The following is a 24,062-nucleotide window of genomic DNA, read 5'->3' as shown; positions in this document are numbered from 1 at the left end:
CTCTAGCATTAGAGTGCTGTGGTTGATCTTTCTGATTATTTAGGGAATCCTTTAGAATTTATTTGCATTTTAAATGGCAGATCATTGGTGCAGTTAAGACTGAGGCTCTTATAAAAGTGCTTTTAAAAAGTAAAACCAAAGTGCTCTAAAGAAGTTCAACATGAGACTGTGCTTTCTCTGTTCCTTAGCTTCCTCTAGCTTCTTCCCTTCTCTGCCTAAGAGCTCAGTCTTGATCTACTGCAGTAAAATGCTTGGATGACCCTTCCCTCATTTTCTTTCTGGCTGCTCATCTGGCAAGCAGCCTCTCTCTGAATTGCCCCGGAAAACAAATAAATTGAGGATTCTGAGACAGAATGCATTCATAGCCAGACCAAACCATTCTGCTGGCCTTTGACATCTTCCTGTCCCACATTTCCTCTATACTTTCTTAGAACAGGTTTGCTCTGACCTGCAAAGGATTCCCTGTTCTTATGCAACTGTCTCCTATCTCTGCTCATCTTGACAGCTCCTTGTCAAACCAAGCATCACAATATAAAGAGTCATGGTTTCATGCTCTTGAGCGGTTTAGAGAATGGATCACTGTAAATATTATTATTGCTGTTTCATTTGAGAAGGCAGGAAGGTGGGAAGGGAATTCAGTGTGTTGTTGCTTTCTCTAACATGAAAGGATAAGTGATGCCAGGCACTGCTGTTTCAGGTATCTGATACCATGCAACCACATGATGCTGAGCCAGCGTCGTGCTGTGAAAGAGAGAGACTGTTACTCTGTATCTGCTGCAAAACTACTGGCCCTGACACCTCTCTGCTGCTCCACTGGAATCACTTTGACACTTGAAAGCCAAGGAAAAGACTACATTCTCTGGACAAAACCAGCACAATCTAAAGGTAATTGGTGCTCAGGGGAAGACAGAATCATTAATTGAGTTTTGTGGGATGAATTGTGAAAGAATAGAAGGGGAAGGAAATGTGGTGGGCAACAATAAACTGGCAAATCTGGAATAGAAAGTTTGTTTAATTCCTTCCATATGTCCAGGTCTATCGAAACCTTGCTTTAACAGCTATCCAGCTTGACTATGCATTTATGACAATAGTGCACTGATACATGGCAGCAACTCTGGCTGCTTCAGAGTGGTTGCTGCATTAAGGTTGTCACGGTTTGATGCTGGCGCAATGCCAGCACCCCCATGAAAATTCACCTCCCCAAATAAATGCTGTGAGATGCGATCAGGAATAGAGCAGAGCAGGTCCAAGCTTAAAAACAAAGGAGAAAGAACTTTATTAAGCTACTACTGTGATAAAAGACACACATTAAATCCAGAATGAAAACCCTCCGAAACATTCCTCCTCCCCCAACCCAAACTCCAGCAAACCACAGTGAGACACAACTTGGACCCTCAATCAAGTCATCACCCTTCAGATAATCAATACTCAGTCCCTCAAAGGAGAGAGAAGTCTCTCTTGCACCACAGACTCCCCCAGTAAACACAGCTGCCACCTCCTGTGTTTCCATGTCACACATGGCAACCGCCTGGAGAAAAAATCTGCCAGTGTGACACTCTCCTTTCCATGTCACAGTGCTCTCACCACCGTGCATGGACAGACTGCCCATAGGGCTCCTTTAAGGATGCTTTGCCAAGGACCAAAAGAAACAACAGTTCAGCATCTCATCTTGGGACTACAGTCACCCCCCATTTTCTTCCTGCCCTGGGGCCAAGGGTCTCAAGAACAGAGATCATCTTCTTCCTGAAGACAGAGGGCATCACCACATCCTCCTCAACTCTTCTCTGTTCACTCCACTCCTGTGTTGGTAGTTGCTGAAGCAAGTCTCTTGGAGACTTGCATCCCCCTAAAAATGCAGTCTCTGTTGCAGGAGAAATTGGTTCAGTCTATGGCTATCAAGAAGAGTCCAGCCACAAGCCACTCCATCATCTCCTCCCACCTAAAAATTTCTTCTTCTAACATCTCAGGTCCCAGACTGTCTTTCTTCTACTTCAAATTGAGGAGGAGTAATATTTTACAAAGCTTTCATTATCCAAGAAGGGGTTAAAAGTCTCAGACTCCCCGGATGGCTGAAATCTCTGCCCAGGACTCCAACTCCCATGGCTGGGCACCTTCCCCCCCACCTTCTCCTTCTCCTCTGCTGGCAAATTCCAGGTGCTGTCAGGTTCTCTGTCTCTTTCCCTCTGGGTGGGGGTTTTTCTCCACCCTTCCGTCCGCAGGGGGCCTGCCCGGTTCCAGTCCTTCAGCCCCTGGCCTACTTCTCCCAGGCCACATGGCTTCTCTCCCCCACCCAGCCTGTGGCTGGGCGGGGGAGAGTCTGCACTCTCTGATGACTGGAACCAAAAGAGAGTTTCCCTGGGAGTTCTTGCTTTTAACCCCCTGTGTTCTCAGAGGTGTGTCCATGCCTTCAGTGGTCACTCCAGGTGCCAATATCCAAACCCGACCACTGATTGGTTTGACCCTAACTTTCTGAAAAAATTCACTTCATGTCAAACCACGACAGGTTTGAATGCAAGCTGCTCTCATAGAAATCTTGAGTTACAGCTCTGTCTTTGTGATAGGAAAAAGTCATGTGTTTATGAGCAAATCTCAATTGTTGTGCTTTGGTCTTCCTGCCTTATTGGATTGTTAGGATTAAAGACTCTCATGCAATGTCTTAGTGGATGCCTTACTGGAGAAAATTTGATGTACTACTCTTGATACGAGTTGTCTTTACTTCCAGATCCTGGTAGACACTCTTCTGAATCTGCTTGCATTGTGGAATATGGAAGGGCTGTGGACATCAGCTACTTGCAGTACCTGGGGGAAGCTCAAGAAGCCATCATCCAGTGCATGAAAGATTGTAAGGTTTGGTCTGCCTTGTATGATGGAGAAAATCCTGATCCAGACACTTTTATCCAGACGCTTGCAGAGGAGAACAGTACAGATGTGGAACACCCCATGTTTCGGCTCCAGCAGAGGACACCTAGCACATGTAGCTCTGCTCAAGCAACTCCTTTCAGTGACAAGATGCAGCTGGAGCTAGAATGGGATGATAGCTATGACACAGGGATTTCTCCTGGTTCTAATGTGAGCTCACCACAACTGTATGATGATCTGGGAAGCACAGAAATGCAGCCACCTGCAGAGCCGCCAAAACACATTCAAGAAATGAAAAAAAATGCCATTATGCTCATTAAAGGCTCTTATATAGAGGAGTCAGACTTTCAGGATGATGTTATGGTTTACAGGTTATGTGCCCAGAAGGATACTCAAGATGATGATAGCTCCAAGGAGAAAGCTTTAAATATAGCCAGAGAACACAAGGTGCAGAGCCAGACCGTAGTCAATGGGTCTCTTGCAAAGACCCAGCTGGAAATGGACTTGGATGAGCACAGTAAGAGAAATTCAAGCTCAACTAGAGGTGTAATGAGAGAACAAATAAACCAGAAAATGACTGAGATTGATCCACAGCCAGACTTAGAGTTAAAGATTTCTTCTCAGGAGGCAGATTGTAACTTAAGTGTAAAACTGCTGAGCACAGATGGTGAGGATTTCATTGCACAGTATGACAGAATTATTAAAGAACTGGTTCCAAACAGTGCAAGCTTGGAGGAGCAGAAGTTGGATGCTCCTGATCCTGTCTCTCCAGCAGAAGAAGAAGAGGACTTTGAGAATTTCTCAGCAGATACCCCTTCTGCAGAGAGCATATCATCTCCCTTTGGACCAAAGGAGGATGTGTCTCCCAAGCACTCTCCAAGGAGCCAGAGTGCTCCGTTTACAGGTGCAACGTCCTGTTAATTACATACATAACAAATATAAGAAGGCGTGGTGATTAAAGGTGGCCAAATGAGGTCACACTGGCACACAATACAAGCACAGAGCAAGGGAGAGTCCTGGCACTAAACAGGGTATAGCCTAAATAGCTGAAACCACTCCAAGGAGAGTGAGAGAACCAATGTGAAAATACAGCAGAGTCATCAGTGTGGTGAAAGCAAATGGTAGTGTTTCAGGTTTTTTTCTTTTCTTGGTAATTGTTTAGAACATTGAACAGGGGTTATGTTGTTTGTATGTGAGAGCTCTGTCATGCCAGAGGAAGCTTTTCCAGTTGAAAGATGGTCAGAGTAGCTGTTTTAATATACAGAGCCCAAGTAAATAATTTGTTTTTCTGGTAACTTTCATCTCTGATGAGATGGATGCAACATCACAGTGCCATTTTTCCTCTCTCTGCTATTCCACATTACAGCAGAAGGTGTCAGCACTGGTGCCATGTCTATATGTGCCTGTCTCCCTGCTCTGTCCTGACATCCTGTTCTCCAGTGTCAGGTCTGCCCTCGCTATTGGCATGCTTTTCTGTCTAGTGCCAGGCAGCAATCTAAGATTGCTCTCTGCTGACTGTCCAAGCTATTCAGGAATGACATTACTACTGGAGGTCAGAGTGGGCTTTTGATCTGTATTTGTGCAGCTCCTTGCACTGCAGACTCCTGGTCTTTAATTAGGTCTCCTAGATACCGGAGCAATGCAAATAATAAAAAATAATAATGTACTAGGTTTCCTCGCCCAACAAAAAACCTCTATAAGATGGATTCTCAGTCATGTGGAAGGGGAAAACGTGTGTTCATTGAAAAGCAGCCCTTTCTGGTCAGCTGTGGCCAGAATGCTTGGCACTGTTTCTTAAATGAAAAGTCCAGTCTGTTTTTCAACTAATCTGCTATTTTTGCTGTGGTGGCAATTTCCTTGTACCGGAAGCTAATTGTATCCAAATCTTTGTTTCATATCATCTGCTGTCAAATGTAGCTCAAAAATGTTCTGTTTCTCATTCTTAATCTAGTCCCTCTCTCCATTTGTTCATTTTCAAAAACCCACCCCTCACCCAAACCCACGAAAACCTCAAAAGTGAGGAAAATGAAGATAAAAAGCTAAACACAATAAGCCTAGATGTTAGCTACCCATCTACAGTGTGTTTTACTCTTAGACTCCTGACCTGGCTTTAATGGAGATCTTAGTGATTGCATGTAAGGAGGTACTCACAACAACACCTTGGAAATGTTAAAATTGCAGGGCCTTTCAAAGATAGCAACCTGGTCTAATGGAAGGTGTTCCTGCCCAGGGCAGGGAACTTGGAACTAGATGGTCTTTGAGGTCCCATCCAACCCAAACCATTCTATGATTCTGTATCTAATTTGGGATGCTGTATCATGTTTGTAGATGTATTTGATAAAGTTTTTAGGTTGCTTTTACTGTTTTGGAATGGCATTAAGGGATGAGGCCTCTCTCTGACAGAAGTTTCCCACAGCCAGTAAGTGTCAGCAATGCTATGGATATGTGAAGAAAATGTCCTCTCTTATAAGCATCTTATATCCATTGTAAAAGCATTAAACACTCTCATCCCTATTTTGACTTGTGGTGTTCTGGAACAGGAATTTGTATTTTGTTTCCTCCCTCTCCATATATCAGTGCTTGACTTCATGGCCATGAAATGAGTAATTTTTTGACTTCTTATCTAGTTACTCTCTTTCTTACAAGGCTTCTAAACTTTGCTTATATCTTCTGATTCTCATTTAAATAAATTCTTGGGAGTGAAAGTCATGCTATCACTTTTTACAAATTTTTTTATGTATTTGGTAACCTCCCTTGCAGCTTCAGCTTTGCCTACTCAGCTTTGAAGTGTTACCTAGAGAAGAGAAACAGTGATACATCTCACCTCCTTCTGCCATCTCTTTTGATACAGTAGACTCTCCTCAGGAGCTCTGTGGAAATGTCACCATGAAGAGGATAGGTTATGTTGGGACAGAAGAAACTGTATCTCAGCAAAAGTGTTTGGGGCTGCTCCACTGGGTACCTGGGCTCTGGTGGCTGTCGTGGTGGTTGAAAGGCAGCAGCCACATAAAGCCTTGTCAACGCTGGCCCTCCCACCTTTCCTCTTGTAGGCGGAGCTGCGCCAGCATTAGCCCTGAGAGTTGAGTCTGGAAGGAATGCTTGCTTTGTGCTCACAGTTGCTGTAAAACACGACAGATTCCAGGCTTTAGTGGAGCTCTGTTAAGTGGAATGGCAACAGGGGCACTCCTCATTTGATCCTTCCTGTTGCTCTGGGCCAGAAGTGCCTTAGCCTCTGCCGCAGTTTCCAGCAGGCACATTGAACTGGGCTGCCCTGTGCCCAGCCAGCTCGAATGGCAGCCATGTGCAAGCTGAGGGGAGCTGGAATGGTGTTGGATTCTGGCCACCTGCTTGACCCTAGAAATGCCCATGGCATGTATCTTTGCCAGGTTTGAGGATGGGATATTCAAAGATAACACTGCTAATCATCCAGGGATTCTTCTGCATGGTTTTCCTAGCTCTTATGCAACTGGAATAGTGTGGTGGGACTGTGGGTGGGACAAGGGACATTTCTAAGACTTTACTTGTGAGTAGGTCCCTTGTACTGGCTGCCTCAGGCATCTCCCCAGCTGTGTAGTCTAACAGTGTAGTGTTTGGGAGAAGTCATTCTCAGCCTTGCAAAGGTTTCTTAAGCTTGAGCACTAAGGGTTTATGTACTTCATGGTAAATGTTCCTGTATTTCAGTGGCTGTCCTTCAGCATGAATACACAAACTAAAGCTATTATTTATTAGTGACATTTATATGATAACGCCTATGTCTACCAACAATTATGCTTATAAATCTATTTTAATGTCTTCCCTGCTTTGTGTGACTGTTTGGTATACCAAAGATGCCTTTTCTTGTGATGGGAACTATCACAGCTTGATTTTTGTGTTTAGAATGGCATTTTCGTATTTTCTTTAGAACACCAGTTTTTTGATAGAACAAGAAAGCTAGCAATAATTCACTTTGCCCAGCTCTTACATAGAAATAAGGCACAGGAAGAGTCAAAAGAGCAGATTCTATTTGCATTAAAACTAGTAGTACCCTTCCAATTTATTAAAGCGAAATAGAGTGGTAGACTGCAATGTCCTAGACTAAATCCTTATTGGCACATGGAAGTGGAATAGTCATGTATGTTAAACATGTCATTAATGTAAACTGATTGGCTAGGTAGCAAATGTGCTGCTAACTACAAAAGCTTTCAACACCTCTGTTAAGTCTGCTTTCTCTGTTCAACCACAGTTTGGGTTTTCTCCCTGCTGTCTTTAATTAGTGTGTGGGAGGGCTAATTTGGTTGGTTATGATGCTCAAAATTCCCTTTAAATGCCTTTTTCCTGGATCTTAGGGTTTTTCTTCTGTGAAAAAAAAAAGCATTGATTCCTTCTTATTTTCTTGCAGGACCATTCATCAGTGTAGTGTTGTCAAAGCTGGAGAACATGCTGGAGAATTCCTTGCATGTAAATCTGCTGCTTATTGGGATTATTACTCAACTGGCAAGTTATCCACAGCCACTTCTTCGCTCCTTTCTGCTCAACACCAACATGGTGTTTCAGCCTAGTGTGCGCTCACTCTATCAGGTATTTACCACAGGTGTTAGCCATGCCTACTGGAGCAGTGTCTTTAGTGTCTCCTTAAACCTTACATTGCCTCCATTCAGTTTCATATGTAGCTTTCCTACCTGTCTGTGAGCTTCTTATTTCATTTCCATGTTTTAATTACATTTGTGCAAAGAACTGGAAACTCTGTATGACCATAGCTTTTGTCAGAGCTCTGTTTTAATGCAGGTAGAGAAAGCCTGAATATTCAGTCTGTGGCTGCACTGGGAGCAAAGGAGAAAGAAGTAATTTTTACTGTTGTTTTGGCAGGTGCTGGCATCTGTGAAAAATAAGATTGAACATTTTGCTTCCATTGAAAAAGACTTCCCAGGTCTTCTCCTGGAGGCCCAACAGTACTTGCTTTTTCGTGTGGACATGTCTGATGCTGCAGAAGAATTGCTCACCAAAGGTAAATGATAAACACGCTCAGAGGAGGGCTGGTGGAATGACTTACCAGTTACCCCTGTCCTTTTCACCAGATGATTAAAAGGTGTGGTGTGCTGTGAATATCATTATCCAGCTGTATCCTTCTTACTTTAAAGTGATGATGCTCAGTAGACCACAGTGTATGGGTCTATTTGGATATTCTTTGCTGTTTACAAGTTTTTATTTGGTATATAAAATGTCTGTTTATAGAAGTAACAAAATCAGTTCTTGGCTTACTGTCAGTAAACAAACTCGCTTTCAAAGCATGAGGTGAGGTGGCATATGTGCATGATTTCCTTTTATTTTTAGCCTGACCTTCAGGTAGGTCATTGGTTCTTTTTTGATAAACGTTAGAGAGGACAGAAGTCCAGGATGAACTGGTTTCTGCAACAATTGAATAAGGCTTGGTGTCATGGTTTGGACTACAGGGAAGGAGATAAGACACTGAAAGTTTTCTAGCTAGTATCTTTCTTGTATGATAAACAAAGCAAAACAAACAGAGAAAAACCCAGAAGGTGTGTGTCTAAGAGCACTGGGGAGTTAGACAGATATCACCCCACCAAGCCAGCTTTGCAGGGGACTCTGCAACATCTGCTGCCTCTCAAGCCCAGTGCATAACCTGTCTTTACAGTTACCTGTACTTATTTTTACCACTGTGGGGCAAGCTAGTAAAAATAAACAAAATTAAGTCTTAGCTGCCAAATAAGAACCTTCCAGACACAGGCAGGCAGTGGGTAGAACTGAAGCCCTGCCCTGAGGACATGCTTGTTCTCAGCTTGCTGCTGAGTGGGTAATGTTGGATGCAGGCTTCTCTTAAAAGCCAGCTTGCCACACAATGGGAATGTGTCAAATTTGGTGAGTCATGAAGAGCTGGCTCTGCAAGAGGGTTCAAGAGAGCCTGCATTTACAGGTGTGTGCTTACTCATTTTTGGGAGTCAATAATCACCCACTCTGCCCACACTTCTGTGATGATGTTGATGCTTTTCTTGGATTTCCAGAGGTGTGGAAATCAGGACTCTTTGTGTGCCATCTTAATCGTGTTTTCATTTTTCATGACTCTGAAGAATAATCTACCTAGTTTGTAGTCAGCATAATATGTGTTTCTAAGGTTTGCAGTACATCTAGTTTGTAAAATTATGATCTTGCTAAGGCTGCTTCCCAAAGAGTTGGTCTGTGGAAGGTGCCTGCTGTAAAAAAGCTGTGTACTGCACATGCCAGTAGTGTTTTAGGCTCTGCATTTTGGTGCCACAGAATAGAAAGCGTAACAATTAGATGGCATTGTAGCTAGCATGTGGGAGATGAGATTAGGAGGCAATATTCAGAGTTCTTCTTTTCTCAGGTGCTGGCAAATAAGAACTTTCACATAATGCATTCCCAATGTCATTTATTTATACTTCCTGTTTTACGTCACTTTTCTTCTGTGGGCTTCAGAATTTGCCAGGTTGACTCATGCTGGTCATTATTTAGGAATTTGAAACAAGGCTGCTTAGTCACCCTGTTAGTAGGCTTTCTTCTATATAGTAGCAACTCCTGCAAAGAAGGCTTCTCTTGACAAGTAAGTGGAGAGTAAGTAAATGTCTGAATAACTGCAGATTTGGTTCCCTACAGGACTAGTGATGCAAGTCATCAGACTGTAATCCTGGGGTACAGTTGGCTCAGTAGCCCATCAACCAGTAGTTCATTATATTGATTAAAAAAGTGCAAGGTAGGAACTGCTGCAGTAATGGTAAATGAAAAAAAAACAAACCAAACAAAAAAAAGCAAACCAAAACCAAACAACAAATTGGGAACTCCCCGTGGACTTCTTTGCATTAGCTTGAGCACCATCTCTGACTGTCAGACATATCGGTTGCTCTCTGAGGGATTTTTCCCCTGAAAAGAAGCGGTGAATAAACCCCAATGTTCTATGCAGGTCTGAGCATAGCCAGCCTCCTACAGAATTCACACATGGAAACCTGAAGCCAGAGTTAGTGAGGAAGACAAATGTAAAAGCAAAACATTATAGAGAATTTTCTCTCTCTTTACAGGGTTGGTCTCTGAAGGTTTTCGAACAGAAATTGTACAATTTGTTCTTTTTTGCTTGCAGTAGTGTGTGATTTCTTCCACAGCAGCTTGGGCTCTGGTTACATGTCTAGAGCTGTCACGATGTAGTTCCATGTGCAAGCTGCCCCTCTTTCAGTGTGTTGGTAACAATCTTCAGAGTACTGATTTGCTCAATTTTCAATTGTATGACTCAGATTGTATCCTGACCCTAGACAGAGGTGAACAATCCTCATCAAAGAAAAAAAACAAATCTCTAGTTCTTAGATCAGCTTTCTGTGCTTTTCTAGATTTTTGGGTTTTTTTTCCAAACAAGCAGTTGAATCTAAACAAAAAATATTTTTAGAGATGTATCAGTTTTGATTATTTTTAAAAGGAAGAGTATAAGGAAAAGCAAAGCTTTGACAGTGTGCTAGCATTCTGGTTATATTGCCTAAACTATTTAAAAAAACTTAAAATATTAATTATGAAATGTTTTGACATTAGAAAACATTGAGAAAAAATCTTCAGGGGAAGCTTAAAACTTTAGCTTTTCATTGTAATCTATAATTTAAGTTGTTTTTCCTCCCACAGTCAGATTTTCCCACAGAATAGAAATTCCTGTACTCTGTCTCTAGTAGGTAGAGATTTGTAGAATAACAGCATGAATGATTGATAAGTCTGGAGTTGGAAAGGTGTTTTAAACTCAAGAAAAGTATGAGTCTGTTAAATGATTGAGATGAATTTTTTTTCAAGTGTTTGGAAGAGTAGAGTAATTCCACAGTGCCTTGGGTGAAGTACTGGCAAGGAACAAAAGTGCAGAGCTGTTGAACAGAGGGATTGCTGTGCAGCATTGAGTGGCCTTCATCTACAGCTCCCCGTGTTTGCTGCTTGGAGAGGTTTCAGAGCAAGGCTGGCGTCACTTGAGACTGTTACTTTAACCTAAACTGTGTGCAATGTGAGGGAAACCCCTTCTGAAGGCAGCAATGCAGTTTTGGGCTCGTCTGCAGTATGTGAATTAACATAACAGCCCTTTTATTTCTTTTTAATGATTTACTTATACGTCTCAGGAGAACACCCCGCTTTTAAGTTAGACAGGACTTTGTCTCCACTGTTGGCCTCAATGATACCTTGTCGCAGTGAGTTCTATCTTGTAGCAGTGAGTTCTACAGGTTAATTTTTGTTCCTAGAGTATTTATTTCCATCAGCATTAGATTTTGTCACCTTTTTAGTTTCACTGAATTAATTATCCTCTAATTAAAGGGCAGTTCTGCTTCAGGTTGAAACAAGGAGCAATTGATTGAAATTTAAGTGCTTCTGTCACTGTAATTCCATGCATTCTGATACTTGAGCTCTGATTCTCTGAACTCTGGCAGCAGAGATCATATAGCAGAATGCACAGTGGCTTTCATTTGCTCTCTTTTTAATGGTTAGTTGCTTTATAGGGAAGGAAGTGTAGTTAGTGGGGCCTATAGCTGCAGAAAAATCAAATTTTAAATTTTTTTCCCTTAGTTTCTAACTTGCTTCAAACTGATGTGGTGATGTGATAGCTCAGCCTCGAACCCATTGACATGGTGATTCACAGGGAGAAGATAGAGAAAGAGAAGTAAAAACAAAACAATAGTTCGATCTGGGGGAGGGATAGAGCATAGTATTCTTGAAATGGAGACAACTATGCTGCTCTAGATGGGTAGATATTATCTGCTGTTTCAGAAGGTAAATCCGTATTACTCTTTCCCTTGACTCCTCTTCTGCCCACATATTTCTCTCATCAGAGCTGTAACTGAATGATATATAACCTGGGAAAATATAGGTAATAAAAAATGCAACAGAACCAGGCCATGTAGAACTTCAAAATGCTGGATTAGTGGAGTATTTCCCTGCATGATCTGAGTACTGCAAATTACAGCTCTGAACACAATCCTTATAAACTGGTTTGGACACTGTACAAATACCCTGTGTGCTTAATATACAGTCTTTTTTCTTTCCTCTCCCTCTCCTCCTGTCTTTAGGTAATGTCCATCACAGCAGCAATACAGGGAAAGGAAGGAATCTTCCTGAAGCTTACCCAGCTGTACTGCAGCCTTTCCTGGGACAGAAAGGAAAGAAAGGCCTGGCTCATCCCAGCCTTCCTGCGCACGTGAGGAATGCCATACTTGCAGCTGCCCTTTTCCCAGAGTTCCTGAAGGAGCTGGCAGCTCTAGCCCAGGAACATTCCATTTTATGTTAAAAAATACTGGGGAATTTTGAAGATTATTATTAGTGGGTTTTTAAATGTGTTTTTAAAAAGCTTTTGGAGTTTAAACAGATTTTTAATGCAAAGCTGCTTTCAAAAGAAGGTTGTACTTCAATATTTCCTGAAAATACTTGATTTGGAGGGGGAAGAAGGAGGCAAAATATTATTCCAGTTAGGCCTTATAATTTCCCTCTATGCTACATAACTTATTTGAGATTTCTGATACTGCTCTTACTGCAGCTTCCTTCTTCATTCCTTCCTCATTACATAGCCACCCTTCTTCAGCGTCACTAATTCCTGTTGAATTTCTGCAATAGACACTTGTTGGCTGGCTAAGAGACACAAACACGTTCGCTTTTTCTGTTCCAGAAATACTCTTCTGGATAATTTGTTAGGAGACAAGTCTGCTTGAAAAAAACGTTGCCCCATGGGAAAAGTTCACAGTATAAAAAGACATGCAAAATCTGCACAAAACCCTGAAGGGGTTATGTGAAGGGCTGTGTTTCTTGATGTCATTGTCCTCTTTGCCTCTTCCCTTGCTTCATCCTGAAGCCTGAAGCTGGGTTCTCAATCCACATCAAAACCCCCCATTTTAACTACTGGCTCAGGTTTTCTGAATTCAAGTGATCTTATGTGTAGTAAACCCACGAGTAGCTGAAAGCAGGTGCCGGGCCCTACACATACCATATTGCCTTATGTCTGCAGACAGATCTGCAGCTACCAGCTGTTGGGCTTTGAAGTCCAATGAAGTGTATAAGTGGATGTGGATTGCAGACTGCCTGGAATTTTCCTTGTGGTTCCTTGGCATTCCTTGATAACTCTTGCATTGCTACCTAAGCCCACAAGCATGCCTTATTTAGTAAGATTTGCACAAAGTACAAAACAAAATGTTTCTATGCAAGCTGTTATTAGTGTCTAGTCTATTTGTATGCTTGTTTTAATAAGCTAAAGAAAGGTACTCAGTATCTTTCTGTAGTGTTAAATGGACAGCAGGCTGTTTTTGTCTTTTTTTGTCTTTTTTTTATTAAATGAAAAAGTTTTGCTTGCTCATGAAAGGTGTACTGTTTTATTGTTAATTAAAGGAAAGTTAAATACTGTTTGTTTACTTTTAATTAGGTGTTGACTTTTCCTAATATTGCATTTCTGGGATGGTGAGGGGAGGACCAGGCTATTCACCAGCTGCAGAAAAGGAAGGAGTAATGGGGAAAGCTGTCTGCTGGTGACTAACTGTGTGAGAAAATTCTCTTCTGTGAGTAATGGGCTTCATTAGATGAACCCAAACATGATGAATTGGTGCATCACCACTGCATTTTGTCTTATCTTAGCTGCATAATTGTGCTTCCAGTGTGTTGTAGTTGGCTACATAAAGAGGGGCTTAGTTCAAGAAACCCATAAACCCTTTTGCCCAGGATACAAACTAACAGTGACTCCAAAAATGTGAAGAAACAGAAATCAGAAATAACACTTGCATACATTAGTTCTCCTGCTCATTGTAACTCCATAATGTGGAATTCCAGTTAATCATGTCCTAATTTTGAAACACACTTTCTCAGAGGTTTCAAAGAAAAAAAAACAGTTTAAAAACAAAAACCAAAGACACTCCAGAACAGTCTAATTAATTGCACGTCAAATTCCTCTGGAACGTGCAGTGCAGTTTAAGCTCCTAATCCTTTAGATAGTTTTGAAAAGTTCTTCCTTTAATCTACAAGGTATAGATTAAAGTGTCTGCATTCTTTGTGCCAGCCTGCTGTAGGCTATTCTAAGAAGAAAAAAAAATCCCAAAGTCTACCTCCAACAAAATCACCTCCAGAACTTCTCTGGGTCCATCTTTCCTTGTTTGCTGCACAGTCTTCATTTCCATCATGGCTGGGGGTCCTGTCCTTCCTAGCTGACTGTCTCTGGTTTGGTTTCATTTATGACTTGTTTAGTTTTTCAGGTGCCACTGCATCACCATTCTGTAAATCACCTACTGACCTCTTTGCACTAGCCCTCTTTCACCTCACCAGCTTTCTTGGAAGCTGAAGCCAACGCTGTTGGGTTTTTCCTTAAGTATTAGTTACCCAGGCTGAAGAGAGCTCTTTCTTTTTCAGTTCCCCCCACCCCTGGCCCTGCATTATTGTTGTAAATGGGTAATGAGATTGATTGATTTCATTTAAAAAAAAAAAAAAACCAACTAAACTTGTCCTAAGACACTGTGGGTTCTTTCCCCACGCTCTCATTTCTGCTGCCTTCCATGCTGTACTCACAGGCCTGGCCTGAGGAGGTTCAGTGCGTGTGTTGGAAGTGTTTTAGCATTATGGTTGTAGGGTCAGTGCTTGCTCTGCTTCTCACTTCTTCTGCAAGAACTGCATGTGAGCAAAAGGAAAGTTTGATCAGCTGACTTTTAGTGGTTCAGAAACAATTGCTAAAATGCAGAAGCAATCTAATCCCTTTTTTTTTTTGAGGACTTTTTAAAAAGGAATTAGAAATATTATTTCACTTTTTTTAAAAATAAAGAACACTGCAGACCAGTGCTCAAGGTAGTAAATTACTACCTGAACACTCCCTTCCTTTGTTTGTATTCTAAAGTAAGGATCCTTATTTGCTGGATAGAAGGGATTTCTTTTGAGATTGTTAATTTTAACTGGTGTTTTCAGCAAATGGACAAAATCACTGCAGTTTCATCCCAGCAGGTCTGTTGAGCTACATGAGGATTTTAAAATGTGAACTGCTCATAAAAGCATCTGTAAATTAGAGGAAGGAGAGGATTTTCCTCATAAATTTTAGTAGAGCCTATGTTCTACATCCAGTAGGATAAAGTCAGCCTTTGAAATCTGGAGTTGTCTTGGAAGGCTTCTTGCTGAAAGGTCAGGGCTGTGTTTGTGCACAGTGTCCCCTCACAAATGGGAAATGTCTGTCAGCTCCCCAAAAGGAAGAGGTGGATGAGTGCAGTGACCCTGGCTTAGAATGTAAAAATGCAGATCATACGTGTACCTTTGCATTGCTTTTTTTTCTGAGTGGGCTTAGACTTGCAGCTGTGTCTCAGATGTAATAGCAGTGTAATGTCTGGCAGCCAGCACAAAAAACTGTTGGTGGGAATTGCCTCTTCCTGCCTTCAAAATACAGAACCTGTGATTTAGCTTGAAAATGTTGATCTTTTGAGATGAATCACATCTGTGTGCATAAGCTCTTCAGCCAAATGCTTTTCTAATAAGTTCTTCCCTCCAGTTAGATAATGTGTTATCCTGTCTCTCACCAATGATACATCCTTTCCCAAAGAAAAACCTGTGCTTGTGGTCCAAGCTGTGGTCCTGCCTGTAGGTCCCTGGAGGACAACAGCGTTATCCTGCTCTTTCCAAGAACAAGGAATTGCTTTATGATCTGGTTTTCCCCACATTCAGGTGGGTGTGTCACTGGAGCAGTCCTTCTTTGGTACATTAGCTCAGCATCAGTTCCAAATGAAGTGCCGTGGCAGATCTATTCCAAAGACTGCAGGTGGGGTTCAGTGATACCAAAGTGAATTTCCAGTCTCCTACTAGATGCTTCAAACTGTGAATGCCACATTTCCAATTATGTAGCCTTAGAGTGTGTTTTTAAGCTGTTCTGCTATTGCAAGGAATCTTTCCAGCATTTTCAACCTGTGTTTTTGTGTGTGTGTGTGTGTGTGTGTTTTTTGGTTTGGTTTAGTTTTTGTTTATTTTGTTTTTGCAACCTACCTATAAAGTGAGCACTTTGTCTTCAAAAATTTGTAGTCGTTCTCTTTTACCTTTGGCCATTTTTGGATGTTTTCTGGGTTAGTCTCAGTAAATGTACACATGGTTTGTATTAATTGGACTGAAGCACTTACCAGTTTCATTCATGCTTGTGCTGATCTTTGGACATGTATAGTCAGGTGCAGTTCACGTGTTGCTGGCTGTGCTTACTACCTTTATTATTGTATTCTAGGCATTTTTCTTAAATTTGATTTTTTTTATTGTGTCCTAAAGAATATTACGATATTTTGAATGGGATCAAGTTGTTGGTGTTGCAGTTCTGGGTGTGAAAAATGCATAATCTTTATTTGTCCTGGTAACTTCTGACTTTGGTTTGGAAGAACAGAAATGAGGACTTCTATTTTCAGCTGTATTCTGTGGAGATGAGAAAACTCCAATATCAGGCATGGACTGTCCCTCCCACCAGCAGGCCCAGGTGCATGCTTCCAAGCATCCAGTTCATAAATTACTTGTTTCTTCTTTCTTTGGGGTTTGTCACTTTGCAAAAAGTCTGAATTCCATGGTGTCATGCTGTGGTACAGAACACTCGCCTTTAAGGTGTGATTTGGTATTTTTAGTAAAATTGGTAAATTTCCTAGGATGGGAGAAAACAAAGGTGGACCTTGGACATCAGCAGGTGGCCGTACTTTGGAATGGGAGCAGGACTGGATAGACAGGAAGCCGGAGCAGCATTCCTGCCACCAACGCCGCTCTTTGGCCCATGCACAAAACCCAAGTGGTCTGTTCAGTCCTTCAGAGAAAAATATTTGCAAACAAATTTGCAGCATCCTGCAGACTCAAAGGGTTTAAGTTCAAGAGGTTAAGTTCTATTTAACCAAGAGAAGTTCGCCATCCAGCACAGCGTGTACACACTCACTACCCTTTTGTGCACTCTGCTTAAGCCTCTCAGAAGGCTTCATGCTTCAGGAAGGTTTTTTAGCTCCCCTAAGATGCTCTAAAAATATCAGGGTTGGAAAGAAAAGGATGGGAGAAGTGTGATTTGTTGCAGTTAAATTATGTCATTGTATCATTTGAATTTGTAGCCACAGCTTCTGTTAGAGGATGGCTTGATTTCATAAGCAATTTACTCTGCTGTATTAACTGAAATTGCTATGTCATGCCTGCAGTTCTTATGACAGCTCCCATTACGTTTGTAACATTTAAATTGCATCTGTGTTTATGAGTAGAATACTGGGATTTTCCTTTCTTTTAACTCAGATAGCTCTGCACACTGTACAGTAACGATACTGCTGTGTCCAGATCTGATTTAGATAATTAGAGTATGTTCCTCCTTGCACTCTTTGAGCATTATCAGCAGAAATGGAGGATACATGGCACTTGGGCTGCTTACATTAATGAGCAAACCAAAGGTAAAATGCCACAGATCAGCAGAGGGCACTTCCCTCTGTGTGAAATGGAGAATTTATGTTTTTTTGCTCTGATTTATCAGGGACCAGAAAGAAAAAGCTCAAATTTGAAAAATTAATATGACAGTGTTCTACAGTACCTGTCCAAATGGACAGCAGTGCTATGTGATGTTTTGGGACAGAAATGTGCAAAGGAGGGTAAAAATTACTCCTTGTGAAGGTGGTGTCAGACTTGCATAAATAGGTACTTAGGTAAGATGATGGTGGTGCCAGCTGTCTGACCGCAGACAGCCACAGAATGCAGCACTATTTCTGTGACTTTCTTGGTGGTTAAAGCCCTGCTCTGACTAAATGCACTTTATTTTTTAGTGCCCCCCAGCTTTTCTAAACATATTGTGGCCCAGCATCAATGTACTTCATTTGTTACATGCTCAGTTGGAAGCCTCTTATTTATAAAAAGGAGCATTACTTGGATTCTCAAATATGTAGGTGCTTAAAGTGACGTTTGTTGCTGACTGTGCAAATCTTCTTTTTGTTCATTGATTATAATGGTTCTTGTGGCAGCTGGATTAAATTGAGACTGAAGTCTCTGGGCTAAAAGCCCTGATGGAACTTTTGTGCAAAGGCTGCATTTCTCAACTTTGGCACTTCAGCAAACTGCCCGCATACAATTACGTACTATGGACTAAATACCTGCAAACCTATGTCTCTGATGAAGCCAGTTCCACAGCAGCTGTGTTTTATTGCAGTCTACTTTAAAAATAACTAGCTTTGATTTAGACCAGAAAATAACATGGACAAGTCAAATCTGAGACAACTAATCTGTGTCCAGCTCAGTGCTGCTGTGTCAGTTTGGCCAGAGCTCAGACGAAATGCCAGCTCAAACTCAAAGGAGAGGGAGTGGCTCTGGGTCTCAGTATCCCTTGCTGCAGCTTGAGCCAACAACTCATGTCTCTTGGTGTCCAAGCACAACTTGGAGTTTAGAAACACTGATCAGTGTCTTTTGTAAATCTCTGAGGTCAAACATTGGTTTCTGAGCTTCAGGGTGGAAAAAAATCTAGCAGCCTCTAAGACCAGCCTGAAAGTGTGGCCTCTTGGGCAGCTAAAATACAACTTACTGATGGTTATGCCTGCTTAGTGGGTTAGACAATTACAGCTGTGGCTGATGCAACCAGCTGGGAGAACTTCGCTTTGTGCTTACACAAAAGGCTGTGCATGGAGGGAGCATTCCCTACAGTGAAGCTGTTGGCTCTTGTGAGGATCATGGCAGTGCTGCTCTGCAGCTCCAAGTACTGGACTTGGAGGCCTTTCTCCAACAGCTGCAATGACAAGGCAGGGAATGTTGCATGGGTTAGTTTGCTGCCTGTGTATGAGATGGGATAACATGGGATCTGGCAAAGCTGTCACCAGTCTTTTTCTTGGGCAAAGCCAGGAGGCAAGATGGGAATCATTCACAGGGTCATGAATTGGACTCCCCCACACAGATAAAGGGGAGAAACCAAAGGTCAGGATCTCTCACCACTTATTTCTGCAGCTGTAGACAGTTGTGAAATGCCTGTATGCCATACAGGAGATCTTAAGGATCTGGGACTAGGATGGTCCTAGAGGGAAGGTTCACTTCCACTGGGACCATGTACAGCTATGTCGCTCACTAAACTATCTTCTTTCTGCAGCTATGTTTCTTCATGGTGGCACCTGAGCATTTTTGCAGTTTGCTTTATTGCAGTTAAAACTAAGGCTGTCTAGCCTAATGGGATGTGGGCTGGAGTACAGTGAGGAGAGAAGTGATTCCCAGTGGTTTTGTGTTTCTACTGCAGTCATCCCTAGTTACTGATTGTGCTTGGCCCAGGGGCTCTTGAAGATGGAGTCTAAATTTGCCATCACAATGGGGAGAAAAATGTGCAGCAAATTACAGGTCATGACAACTTGGTATTTTGTATTTTACTGCATTCCTCACACTGTTTAGCAGTAGAATCCTCTCTGTCCGTTTATTACCTGCATGTTTGCAGCTTCTGAGGGGACAACTTGCACTTGAAGCAAACACAATGCAGGGAAGCTTCTGAGCATTCAGGTTGATAAATGGAGACCTCCTGTCTGCTGCAACTTGGTTTTAAGTGGCCAGTGCCTAATTCAGAATCCAGTGTGTGTGTGTGAGTATGTGTAAATAGCATTTTAAGAAGATGCTGGCAGCGAGGACAAACTAACCAGGAGTGTGCTATTACTTCTCCCTCACATGGTTTGTGAACGGAGAACTGACTGAAAACCCAATTTGTTTTTCTTTATGTGTGAAAAAAACAAACACTCTCCAGGTTGAGCATGCACACAAGGCCATGTGCCTGGGAAGGTGCTGCTGAGGTCAGTGGTTGTGTAAGTGTAGGTAAAGGGTGCTCAGAAGAGACATGAGAGCATCCCAGAACCCTGACACCACACTGCAAAGCAGGGTGGAAAAGGGGCTGCACTGAAACCACAGCTGAATGCTCTGCTATAATTTTTTAGTTAAGGTTCCTATCGTGTGCTTCTATTTTTAACACAGTTAAAATTAAACTCTGCAGCCAAGGCTGAGTGCTAGAAATTCTTTCTTCACTACTTAGAGCATTGCCAGCATCTTTTTAGACAACTTTCTTCTCCTCTTCTGCAGCCTCAGATACAGGATACTTCAGCTATATGGGATAGTAAGTATCAGCTCACCACCCTCAGGCCTGACCTCCTAAAAGACTTCCAGCAATGAGTAGATGAGATGGTTGTGACAGTGTCTGGTGTCAGCTTTTAATTTGTGAGCATTTTCCTCGGTCCTCTGTTCGTGGATAGTAACTGAAGAAAATCTGCATGAAACTGTCCTTAGTTCACCCTGCCTGATGCTGTTGCACAGATGGCATCTGCAATCATTAGATCAGAGAGCACTGGAGTAGCTAAATGAGACTTCCAAGTTGGGGTCAAAGCCTCAATCTTCATTCCAGAGTTCCAGCTTTGATACAGCCACACTGGGGACAGCCTCCTGGTCTGCAGGATGTTCTACATCGAACACTTTAGAGTCAGGCTCTGCTTTCTATCCTGCAGACCCACCTGTCCTGTAGGGTTGTTTTATTTGTCTTCAAAAAGCAGAAACTAAATTCCTTGAGGCTCTTGCTTCTGCTTTTTTTATGTGCTCATCAACTACTGCTAAGCAGATACAGAGCAAATCTGATTGTTTTGCTCAGTACAGCGCTCTACTTGTTGAGTATTTAGAATTTGCTGTGAGCTCCATTTAGGGGAATGGGAAGGTGGTGGTTGTATTTAGGCTGCTGTATAAGGACCTTGGCAGGCAAAAAGGATCCCATGTTTTGGCTGTATTGGTTCAGTCAAAAGGGTGTGAGGTGACTGATGAGCCCCTTAATGCAGGCTTGGATAGCGGGAGCAATGTGAGCTGGCCCAACTGAGCCTTCCCACTGCTAGGTCTCAGCACTGCCAGCTACTGCTGCTTTGAAGTTGGTAGCTGATACCTTCACAAATGTTAAAAAGGTTCATTATCTTGATCTCAATTGACTCAAACCGCTTTTTTTTTCCTATCAAAAAGAAATTTACGTTTTGTGTCTGCAAAAGAGTTCTTTAAAAATTTCAGAAGTGATTGTTTCATAATATAGTGCAAAATTTATAGACTATGGCTGCTCTTTACCTTCCCTGGAAGGGAAGAATATTACAATTATCCCTTTTTAATTTTTCTTGTTACCCATTGTGTCTGGCAAGTGGAGTGAAAATAGATTGAGACTTAACAGTAAATCGCAGCATGGTTGGAAGGGACCTTAATATTATTCTATCCCCCCCCCACCATGGGCAGGGACACCTTCCACTAGAACAGGTTGCCCAAAGCCCCATGCTACCTGGCCTTGAACACTTCTAGTGATGAGGCATCTACAGCTTTTATGGGCAGCCTGTTCCAGTGCTTCACAGTAGAGATGTTTTTCCTAATATCCAATCTAAACCTGCCCTCTCTCACCTTAAAGCCATTCCCCCTCATCCTACCACTACATGCCCTTGTACTTCTCCAGCTCTTGTTGGCCCCCTTGAGGTACTGCAAGGTGCTTAAAGGTCTCTCCAGAGGCTGAACAGCCCCAGCTGTCTCAGCCTGTCCTCACAGGTGAGATGTTCCAGCCCTCTGATCATTTTCATGGTTTCCTCTGGACTTGTTCCAACAGATCCCTGGTCTTCCTGTGCTGGGTGCAGCACTGCAGGTGCTGGATGCAGCACTGCAGATGCGGTCTCAGCAGGGCAGAGCACAGGGGCAGAACCCCCACCCCTGGCCTGCTTTGGATGCAGCCAGGACATATTTAGCCTTCTGGAATGTGAGTGTACATTGCCAGGTCATGTCAAGTTTGTCATCCCCCAGCACCCTGAAGTCCCAAGTCCCACTTCTTTGCACAGCCCCACTTCTCAAGCCTGTCCAGAGGCATCTGTCTCATCTGGATCCCTCTGGATGGTATCACTGTCCTGCAGCATGTCACCTATGCCACACAGCTTCCTGTCATCAGAGAACTTGCTGATGCATGAGGGAGAACTCAATCCCACTGTCAGTGTCACCAGCAAAGAAGTGAAAAAGGGCAAGGCCCAGTGACAACCCCTGGACAACCCCACTCATCACTGGCCTCCACCTGGACATCAAGATACTGACTGCAGCTCTTGGAGTGCAACCAGCCAGCCATTTCCTTATCCCTTGAGCAGTCCACCCATCAAATCCATGTCTCTCCAGTTTAGAGATAAGGATGCCATGCAGGACAGTGTCCAGTGCTTTGCACAGGCCCAGGTGCATGATGTACTGACAGAGACTCTACTCAGAGAGAACCTGACTGGTGATTTTTAACAGGTTTTGCACATCTTAGTAAAGTATAATTCTATAGTAATAGAGTGGCTAAGAAGAAGTAGCCCATAGAGAGAATTACCAGCAGTAGCATTGCTACATTAATTGAGATGCTTCCTTCATCACCTTATTTATTACTCTTCCAAATACATTGTTGGCTTGATTTATCTTTTTAAAAGGCACCCATTGCAGCAGTGGGGAACTCAGCAGAGCAGCATCCAGCTGTGCCACAACAAACACTAACCTTGGAGGACCACCTCTGGGAAACAACTGTGTTTTTCTAAACTGAGGATCTCTAAGATTCAAGATTTCATGGAGAAACCCTTGTGCCTTCTTGTTTCTTGCTGCCATGGCAAGAGTTGAACGGAATGCCAATAGTTTGTTGTATAATCTAAACCTTTATTGACTGAACACTTACGGAAAACTCACACTACTCTAAGTAAAAATGGTAGGTTTGGCTCATGATGTGAAAAGTGATAGTAGAAGTCTTAGTGTGAAGGTCTAATTACATGAAAATCCTGGGTATGGTGTGATTTGGGGAGTTTTTGGAGGTTTAGGCTTTTTGTTTGGTGGATTGGTTTTTGAAGGGTCTCAGTTTTTGACTGCAGTCTTGTTACTGCTTTTTGTAAGTGATGGGATGATGCTTGAATTGTAAAGGTACTTTTTTTGTGAATAATAGGTATACATTTTATTCATTAAATGTATTGAAAACCAAAGGGGGTTTTTCCTTTTAATGAAAGAGTTTGCACTTGAACTTCAGCCAATTTGTACAGCAATGTCCTCCTCAAGACATAACATCAGCGCTGCCACTCAGGAGAAGAACTGCCATCAGCCTACTTTGAACTAGTGCTGCAAGCACCACATATGCCAAAGGTGACTGAAGTCCCAGGGCCACACCTGCTGCACTCCTGTGACAATGTCTGCCCTGCAGGCATATCCTAAAGAACAATTCTGAAGAAGTACCTATGAGGCCTGATGTAGGTGTGAACTTTAAAAAGTATGGCTTAGCAGTCTCCAGGAGGAGTTTAAGAACTTCAAGCATCTGGTACTAAATGGGATTTATTTCCCTACATGAAAATTTAACAGGCTTCTTCTTGTTTCATTTCCTGTTAATGGCTCGATCAGCTAAAGCTGGTTGGGATGGAGAAGTTTATTCCAGATCCCTGCATTTCAGTGAGTACTGAAAGCCAGGAACTGAAAAACAAAAGATGTAAAAAACCCAAAATAAAAACTACCAGCACAAAACACCCCTTAGGATAAAGTAGTGGAGAAGGACTGAACCCCAGCTGAATCCAGTTCAGTTTTGGTAAGCCAACTGCATGTTCCATTCCTTCTCCAAGGCAGTGCAGTTCCAGATCACAGGAGAAAACCATGTGCCAGAGAAGCAGCAGCCCTGGGCACTGGGCATTTGTAACATGGGGCCAAGTTCTTGCCTGCAGAGAAAAAAAAAAACCATACCAGAGCTGGGGCTATCCTGTGCAGGGCCAGGAGCTGGACTCCAGTAATTATTGTGGGTCCCTTCCAACTCCAGCTATTCTGTGATTCTCCTTGTTCTGCTGTAGATTGTACAGGGCTGGCAGAAGCACATCTGCTGTTCTCTGATGCCAAAATGGGATGTGACCCTCAGAAGGGCTCGGGCACACACCCCTCAGGCACTCCTCAGAACTGAGAGCAGGCACAGCAGGTATGTGGGTGCAGAACTGAGAGAAGGCGAGCAAACAATCTGACAGGGTGAGATGCTGGCAGTTCTCTCTGTGGCACTACCCTTAGGCACACAGTGAAGCAGCTTGTGGCTTCATCCTTTCCCCTTTCCTCAGAAACCAGGAAGAATTACAGCAGCGAACTTTTTGTTCCCTTCTGTTAGGCATCGAGGCACACGTGGGCTCCTCAATTACTTCTGGGTGCTTTAATCATTGTTCCTGTTGTGCTCACACTGACAATGAGTTATGGTGTGCACGCCTAGACTGAGTATTTGAGATTGCGAATCCCCCTCCTCACAAACAGGCAGACAGAAAAGC

General features: G+C 42.6%; 1 protein-coding gene across 3 annotated transcripts in view; it reads left to right on the top strand.

The window, feature by feature from the left end:
* The window catches only part of FHIP1A (FHF complex subunit HOOK interacting protein 1A), an 80,238-nt gene extending 67,068 nt beyond the window's left edge, over positions 1–13,170 (top strand). For all 3 annotated transcript variants that reach the window (XM_068187293.1, XM_068187292.1, XM_068187294.1), the window contains 5 exons: positions 698–885; positions 2,723–3,763; positions 7,238–7,416; positions 7,705–7,843; positions 11,892–13,170. In XM_068187293.1, the coding sequence (XP_068043394.1) occupies positions 698–885; positions 2,723–3,763; positions 7,238–7,416; positions 7,705–7,843; positions 11,892–12,109 (1,765 nt within the window). In that variant the 3' untranslated portion in view covers positions 12,110–13,170. The remainder of the gene's footprint in view (positions 1–697; positions 886–2,722; positions 3,764–7,237; positions 7,417–7,704; positions 7,844–11,891) is intronic.
* Positions 13,171–24,062: the final 10,892 nt, after the last annotated feature.

Source organism: Anomalospiza imberbis, chromosome 4, assembly GCF_031753505.1.
Source record: "Anomalospiza imberbis isolate Cuckoo-Finch-1a 21T00152 chromosome 4, ASM3175350v1, whole genome shotgun sequence".
Lineage (NCBI taxonomy): Eukaryota > Metazoa > Chordata > Aves > Passeriformes > Viduidae > Anomalospiza > Anomalospiza imberbis.
The sequence above is the reverse complement of the archived record's forward strand: the minus strand, read 5'-3'. Positions and strand labels throughout refer to the sequence as shown.